The sequence below is a fragment of the Oncorhynchus clarkii genome, unplaced genomic scaffold (genome assembly GCF_045791955.1).
Source record: "Oncorhynchus clarkii lewisi isolate Uvic-CL-2024 unplaced genomic scaffold, UVic_Ocla_1.0 unplaced_contig_3112_pilon_pilon, whole genome shotgun sequence".
In the NCBI taxonomy this organism is placed as follows: Eukaryota; Metazoa; Chordata; class Actinopteri; order Salmoniformes; family Salmonidae; genus Oncorhynchus; species Oncorhynchus clarkii.
In genome coordinates, this window is record NW_027258833.1 from 25,001 (window position 1) to 35,000 (window position 10,000).

The following is a 10,000-nucleotide window of genomic DNA, read 5'->3' on the forward strand; positions in this document are numbered from 1 at the left end:
CCACAGGATTACAGTAAGGCATAGATCAACAACATTCTCCACAGGCTTACAGTAAGGGATAGATCACAACATTCTCCACAGGCTTACAGTAAGGGATAGATCACAACATTCTCCACAGGCTTACAGTAAGAGATAGATCACAACATTATCAATGGTTAAATTGAAGAACATCCTTAAAGATTCCTTCCAGTTGCAACCGTGGCCTGACCTCCATGCTCCAGCTTCTGACCTGTGACCTCTAACCTCTCTAGGTGACGGAGATGGATGAGGATCCTAATTGGATGATGGCAGAACTCCACGGGAGGCGAGGCTACGTCCCTGAGAACTACATTAGTCTGTTACCACACCCGTTAGTATTATATAACGATTAAATACCTGCTATACCTAACCCTTATATACCTAGTATACCTAACCCTTATATACCTACTATACCTAATCCTTAAATACCTACTATACCTACTATATCTAACCCTTATATACCTACTATATCTAACCCTTATATACCTACTATAACTACTATATCTAACCCTTATATACCTCCTATGCCTACTATACCTAACCCTTATATATCTACTATATCTACTATATCTAACCCTTATAAACCTACTATACCTACTATACCTAACCCTTACATACCTACTATACCTACTATATCTAACCCTTATATACCTACTATACCTACTATACCTAACCCTTACATACCTACTATACCTAACCCTATACATCTACTATACCTACTATACCTAACCCTTATATACCTACTATTTCTAACCCTTATATACCTACAATACCTACTATACCTAACCCTTATATACCTACTATACCTAACCCTTATATACCTACTATATCTACTATACCTAACCCGAATATACCTACTATACCTACTATACCTAACCCTTATATACCTACTATACCTAACCCTTATAAACCTACTATACCTACTATACCTAACCATTATATACCTACTATTTCTAACCCTTATATACCTACAATACCTACTATACCTAACCCTTATATACCTACTATACCTAACCCTTATATACCTACTATATCTACTATACCTAACCCGAATATACCTACTATACCTACTATACCTAACCCTTATATACCTACTATACCTAACCCTTATATACCTACTATATCTACTATACCTAACCCGAATATAACTACTATACCTACTATACCCTAACCCTTATATACCTACTATACCTAACCCTTATATACCTACTATACCTACTATACCTAACCCGAATATACCTACTATACCTACTATACCTAACCCTTATATACCTACTATACCTAACCCGAATATACCTACTATACCCTTATATACCTACTATACCTAACCCTTATATACCTACTATACCTAACCCTTATATACCTACTATATCTACTATACCTAACCCTTATATACCTACTATACCTTACCCTTATATACCTACTATACCTAACCCTTATATACCTAATATACCTACTATACCTAACCCTTATATACCTAATATACCTACTATACCTAACCCTTATATACCTACTATACCTACTATACCTAACCCTTATAGACCTACTATACCTAACCCTTATATACCTACTATATACATACTATATCTAACCCTTATATACCTACTATACCTACTATATCTAACCCTTATATACCTGCTATACCTACTATACCTAACCCTTATATACCTACTATACCTACTATACCCTAACCCTTATATACCTACTATATATACTATATCTAACCCTTATATACCTACTATATCTAACCCTTATATACCTACTATACCTACTATACCTAACCCTTATATACCTACTATACCTACTATACCTAACCCTTATATACCTACTATACCCTAACCCTTATATACCTACTATACCTACTATATCTAACCCTTATATACCTACTATACCTACTATATCTAACCCTTATATACCTACTATATCTAACCCTTATATACCTACTATACCTACTATACCCTAACCCTTATATACCTACTATACCTACTATACCCTAACCCTTATATACCTACTATATCTACTATATCTAACCCTTATATATCTACTATATCTAACCCTTATATACCTACTATATCTACTATACCTAACCCTTATATACCTACTATACCTTACCCTTATATACCTACTATACCTAACCCTTATATACCTACTATACCTACTATATATAACCCTTATATACCTACTATATCTAACCCTTATATACCTACTATATCTACTATATCTAACCCTCATATACCTACTATATCTACTATACCTAACCCTTATATACCTACTATATCTACTATACCTAACCCTTATATACCTACTATACCTTACCCTTATATACCTACTATACCTAACCCTTATATGCCTACTATACCTACTATATCTAACCCTTATATATCTACTATATCTACTGTACCTAACCCTTATATACCTACTATACCTAACCCTTATATACCTACTATATCTACTATACCTAACCCTTATATACCTACTATATCTACTATACCTAACCCTTATATACCTACTATACCTACTATATCTAACCCTTATATACCTACTATATCTACTATACCTAACCCTTATATACCTACTATATCTACTATACCTAACCCTTATATACCTACTATACCTACTATACCTAACCATTATATACCTACTATATCTAACCCTTATATACCTACTATACCTAACCCTTATATACCTACTATATCTAACCCTTATATACCTACTATATCGACTATATCTAACCCTTATATACCTACTATATCTACTATACCTAACCCTTATATACCTACTATACCTAACCCTTATATACACAATATATACATACTATAACTAACCTTTATATAGCTACTATATCTAACCCTTATATACCTACTATACCTAACCCTTATATACCTACTATACCTACTATACCTAACCATTATATACCTACTATACCTACTATATCTAACCCTTATATACCTACTATACCTACTATATCTACTATACCTAACCCTTATATACCTACTATATCTACTATACCTAACCATTATATACCTACTATACCTAGTATACCTACTATACCTAACCCTTATATACATACTATACCTAACCCTTATATACGTACTATACCTACTGTACCTAACCCTTATATACCTACTATATAGTTACTATACCTAACCCTTATATACCTACTATACCTACTATACCTAACCATTATATACCTACTATATCTAACCCTTATATACCTACTATACCTACTATACCTAACCATTATATACCTACTATATCTAACCCTTATATACCTACTATACCTACTATACCTTACCCTTATATACCTACTATACCTAACCCTTATATACCTACTATACCTACTATATCTAACCCTTATATACCTACTATACCTACTATACCTAACCATTATATACCTACTATATCTAACCCTTATATACCTACTATACCTACTATATCTAACCCTTATATACCTACTATACCTACTATATCTACTATACCTAACCCTTATATACCTACTATATCTACTATACCTAACCATTATATACCTACTATATCTACTATATCTAACCCTTATATACCTACTATATCTACTATACCTAACCCTTACATACCTACTATATCTACTATATCTAACCCTTATATACCTACTATATCTACTATATCTAACCCTTATATACCTACTATACCTACTATACCTACTATACCTCACCCTTATATAACTACTATATCTAACCTTTATATACCTACTATATCTACTATACCTAACCCTTGTATACCTACTATATATACTATACCTAACCCTTAAATCCCTACTATACCTACTATATCTAACCCTTATATACCTACTATACCTACTATATCTACTATACCTAACCCTTATATACCTACTATATCTACCATACCTAACCATTATATACCTACTATACCTACTATACCTAACCCTTATATACATACTATACCTAACCCTTATATACCTACTATATCTACTATACCTAACCCTTATATATCTACTATATCTACTATATCTAACCCTTATATACCTACTATACCTACTATATCTACTATACCTCACCCTTATATACCTACTATATCTAACCATTATATACCTACTATATCTAACCCTTATATACCTACTATACCACTATACCTACTATACCTAACCCTTATATACCTACTATACCTAACCCTTATATACCTGCTATACCTGTTTGTGTATATTTGTGTGTAGGGGGTTTGTCTACTATACCTAACCCTTATATACCTTACTATATATACTGAACCTAACCCGTATATACCTACTATACCTATAACCCTAACTAGTAAGAGACAGGGAGGGATGGTCCATGGGTATTTTGTATACATTATGTATGTTTGTGTGTAGGTGGTTTGTCTACTATACCTAACCCTTATATACCTACTATACCTGTTTGTGTATGTTTGTGTGTAGGTGGTTTGCGGGACGTGTGTCCAGGCAGCAGGCTGAGCAACGGTTGCGTTGGGAGGAGAGAGGAGTGTTCCTGGTTAGAGAGTCAGAGAGTTCACCAGGAGAGTTCTCTGTTTCTGTCAGGTAACCACACACACACACACACACACACACACCACAGGCACACACACACAAACTCACCACAGGCACACACACACATACACACACACACACACACACACACACACACACACACACACACCACAGGCACACACACACACACACACACACACACACACACAGACACACAGACACACACACAGACACACAACCACAGGCACACACACACACACAGACACACAACCACAGGCACACACACACACACACACACACACACACACACACACACACACACCCCCACACACACACACACACACACACATACACACACACACACACACACACACAGACACACAGACACACACACAGACACACAACCACAGGCACACACACACACACACACACACACAGACACACAAACAGACACACAACCACAGGCACACACACACATTAACACACACCCCCCCCCCCCCCCCCACACACACACACACACGCACACCACACACACACACACACACCTCTGTTGTATAATGAAGAGACTGAACCAGATGGTAATACAGAATGTACAAATAAAATAAAATAAAATAAATTGTCAAATGTCACATTGTCACATTAGCATAACATGGAATAGGAAGCAGTAACACAGTAAAATAACAATAACGAAGCTACAGCCACAGGAGTACCAGGTAGTAATGAGACTATATACAGGGGTACCAGGTAGTAATGAGACTATATACAGGGGTACCAGGTAGTAATGAGGCTATATACAGGAGTACCAGGTAGTAATGAGACTATATACAGGAGTACCAGGTAGTAATGAGACTATATACAGGAGTACCAGGTAGTAATGAGACTATATACAGGAGTACCAGGTAGTAATGAGACTATATACAGGAGTACCAGGTAGTTATGAGACTATATACAGGAGTACCAGGTAGTAATGAGGCTATATACAGGAGTACCAGGTAGTAATGAGGCTATATACAGAAGTACCAGGTAGTAATGAGACTATATACAGGAGTACCAGGTTTTAATGAGGCTATATACAGGAGTACCAGGTAGTAATGAGGCTATATACAGGAGTACCAGGTAGTAATGAGACTATATAAAGGAGTATGAAGTAGTAATGAGGCTATATACAGGAGTACCAGGTAGTAATGAGACTATATACAGGACTACCAGATAGTAATGAGACTATATACAGGAGTACCAGGTAGTAATGAGACTATATACAGGGGTACCAGGTAGTAATGAGACTATATACAGGGGTACCAGGTTTTAATGAGGCTATATACAGGAGTATGAAGTAGTAATGAGGCTATATACAGGAGTACCAGGTAGTAATGAGGCTATATACAGGAGTACAAAGTAGTAATGAGGCTATATACAGGAGTACCAGGTAGTAATGAGACTATATACAGGAATACCAGGGAGTAATGAGACTATATACAGGACTACCAGGTAGTAATGAGGCTATATGCAGGACTACCAGGTAGTAATGAGACTATATACAGGAGTACCAGGTTTTAATGAGGCTATATACAGGAGTACCAGGTAGTAATGAGACTATATACAGGAGTACCAGGTTTTAATGAGGCTATATACAGGAGTACCAGGTAGTAATGAGACTATATACAGGAGTACCAGGTAGTAATGAGGCTATATACAGGAGTACCAGGTAGTAATGAGACTATATACAGGGGTACCAGGTTTTAATGAGGCTATATACAGGAGTACCAGGTAGTAATGAGGCTATATACAGTAGTACCAGGTAGTAATGAGACTATATACAGGAGTACGAAGTAGTAATGAGGCTATATACATGAGTACCAGGTAGTAATGAGACTATATACAGGAGTACGAAGTAGTAATGAGGCTATATACAGGAGTACCAGGTAGTATTGAGGCTATATACAGGAGTACCAGATAGTAATTAGACTATATACAGGACTACCAGGTAGTAATGAGACTATATACAGGACTACCAGGTAGTAATGAGACTATATACAGGAGTACCAGGTAGACAAGAGGCTATATACAGGAGTACCAGGTAGTAATGAGACTATATACAGGAGTACCAGGTAGTAATGAGGCTATATACAGGACTACCAGGTAGTAATGAGACTATATACAGGACTACCAGGTAGTAATGAGACTATATACAGGAGTACCAGGTAGACAAGAGGCTATATACAGGAGTACCAGGTAGTAATGAGACTATATACAGGAGTACCAAGTAGTAATGAGGCTATATACAGGAGTACCAGGTAGTAATGAGACTATATACAGGAGTATGAAGTAGTAATGAGGCTATATACAGGAGTACCAGGTAGTAATGAGGCTATATACAGGAGTACCAGGTAGTAATGAGACTATATACAGGACTACCAGGTAGTAATGAGACTATATACAGGAGTACGAAGTAGTAATGAGGCTATATACAGGAGTACCAGGTAGTAATGAGACTATATACAGGAGTACCAGGTAGTAATGAGGCTATATACAGGAGTACCAGGTAGTAATGAGGCTATATACAGGAGTACAAAGTAGTAATGAGGCTATATACAGGAGTACCAGGTAGTAATGAGACTATATACAGGAATACCAGGGAGTAATGAGACTATATACTGGACTACCAGGTAGTAATGAGGCTATATACAGGACTACCAGGTAGTAATGAGACTATATACAGGAGTACCAGGTTTTAATGAGGCTATATACAGGAGTACCAGGTAGTAATGAGACTATATACAGGAGTACCAGGTTTTAATGAGGCTATATACAGGAGTACCAGGTAGTAATGAGACTATATACAGGAGTACCAGGTAGTAATGAGGCTATATACAGGAGTACCAGGTAGTAATGAGACTATATACAGGGGTACCAGGTTTTAATGAGGCTATATACAGGAGTACCAGGTAGTAATGAGGCTATATACAGTAGTACCAGGTAGTAATGAGACTATATACAGGAGTACGAAGTAGTAATGAGGCTATATACAGGAGTACCAGGTAGTAATGAGACTATATACAGGAGTACGAAGTAGTAATGATGCTATATACAGGATTACCAGGTAGTATTGAGGCTATATACAGGAGTACCAGTTAGTAATTAGACTATATACAGGACTACCAGGTAGTAATGAGACTATATACAGGAGTACCAGGTAGTAATGAGACTATATACAGGAGTACCAGGTAGACAAGAGGCTATATACAGGAGTACCAGGTAGTAATGAGACTATATACAGGAGTACCAGGTAGTAATGAGGCTATATACAGGACTACCAGGTAGTAATGAGACTATATACAGGACTACCAGGTAGTAATGAGACTATATACAGGAGTACCAGGTAGACAAGAGGCTATATACAGGAGTACCAGGTAGTAATGAGACTATATACAGGAGTACCAAGTAGTAATGAGGCTATATACAGGAGTACCAGGTAGTAATGAGACTATATACAGGAGTATGAAGTAGTAATGAGGCTATATACAGGAGTACCAGGTAGTAATGAGGCTATATACAGGAGTACCAGGTAGTAATGAGACTATATACAGGACTACCAGGTAGTAATGAGACTATATACAGGAGTACGAAGTAGTAATGAGGCTATATACAGGAGTACCAGGTAGTAATGAGACTATATACAGGACTACCAGGTAGTAATGAGACTATATACAGGAGTACGAAGTAGTAATGAGACTATATACAGGAGTACCATTACCGAATCCATGTGTTGGGGTACCAGGTAGTTGAGGTGATTGAGGTATTATGTACATGTAGGTAAGGGTGAAGGGACATCAGGACAGATAATACACAGAGATACTAGGTAGTTGAGGTAATATGTACATGTTGGTAGGGGAAAAGGGACTAGACAGGATAGATAATACACAGAGATACTAGGTAGTTGAGGTAATATGTACATGTAGGTAGGGGTAAAGGGACTAGACAGGATAGATAATACACAGAGATACTAGGTAGTTGAGGTAATATGTACATGTAGGTAGGGGTAAAGGGACTAGACAGGATTGAGGTAGTTGAGGTAATATGTACATGTAGGTAGGGGTAAAGGGACACAGAGATACAGTTGAATTCGGAAGTTTAGAGTAGCAGCAGCGTATTTGAAAGGTGTGAAAGATTGTGTGTGTGTGTGTGTGTGTGTGTGTGTGTGTGTGTGTGTGTGTGTGTGTGTGTGTGTGTGTCAGGGTCAGTGAAGGAAAGTCTGTGATCTATTTAAACATTCTTTGGGCCTCAGAAGCTAAAAATATCTCCTCTATTATACTCCTTATCACATGTCCTACACACACACACACACACACACACACACACACACACACACACACACACACACACACACACACACACACACACACACACACACACACACACACACACACACACACACACAGTAAAACAGAGAACAGGCGTATCTCCCGCGTTAGAACATCTGCTGCCCTCCCCTTACCTTACACCCCCCAACAAATTGGCTCTGCTGCTGCCCCCCCCCCCCCCTTACCTTACACCCCCCAACAAACTGGCTCTGCAGAGTGTCTATACTGCTGTTCTGATTGGTGGTAGTAATGGGGGGGGGGAGAGTGTCTATACTGCTGTTCTGATTGGTGGTAGTAATGGGGGGGCAGAGTGTCTATACTGCTGTTCTGATTGGTGGTAGTAATGGGGGGGGGGTAGTGTCAATACTGCTGTTCTGATTGGTGGTAGTAATGGGGGGGGGGCAGAGTGTCTATACTGCTGTTCTGATTGGTGGTAGTAATGGGTAGATCAACGCTCTGCTCTCTGTGTGTTCGGCAGCTTAGATTAATGTGAAAAAATATCGAAACTTAACATGTAAAGTGTTGATCCCATGTTTCCTTAGATGAAATAAATGATCCCAGACATTTTCCATATGAACAGAAAGTTTATTTCTCTCAAATCAAATAAAATCAAATCAAATGTATTCATATAGCCCTTCGTACATCAACTGATGTCACAAAGTGCTGTACAGAAACCCAGCCTAAAACCCCAAACAGCAAGCAATGCAGGTGTAGAAGCACGGTGGCTAGGAAAAACTCTCTAGAAAGGCCAAAACCTAGGAAGAAACCTAGAGAGGAACCAGGCTATGTGGGGTGGCCAGTCCTCTTCTGGCTGTGCCGGGTGGAGATTATAACAGAACATGGCCAAGATGTTCAAATGTTCATAAATGACCAGCATGGCGGGCAGAGTGTCTATACTGCTGTTCTGATTGGTGGTAGTTATGGGGGAGGGGCAGAGTGTCTATACTGCTGTTCTGATTGGTGGTAGTAATGGGGGGGGGGGGGGGCAGAGTGTCTATACTGCTGTTCTGATTGGTGGTAGTAATGGGGAGGGGGCAGAGTGTCTATACTGCTGTTCTGATTGGTGGTAGTAATGGGGGGTGGCAGAGTGTCTATACTGCTGTTCTGATTGGTGGTAGTAATG

At 38.2% G+C, this 10,000-nt stretch overlaps 1 protein-coding gene across 1 annotated transcript in view; it reads left to right on the plus strand.

Annotated features, from left to right (window-relative positions):
• Window positions 1–10,000, plus strand: part of LOC139398791 (GRB2-related adapter protein-like) — a 13,829-nt gene that overhangs the window by 1,163 nt on the left and 2,666 nt on the right. The window contains exons 2-3 of the mRNA XM_071144572.1: window positions 252–349; window positions 4,448–4,567. Coding sequence (XP_071000673.1) covers window positions 252–349; window positions 4,448–4,567 — 218 coding nt within the window. The remainder of the gene's footprint in view (window positions 1–251; window positions 350–4,447; window positions 4,568–10,000) is intronic.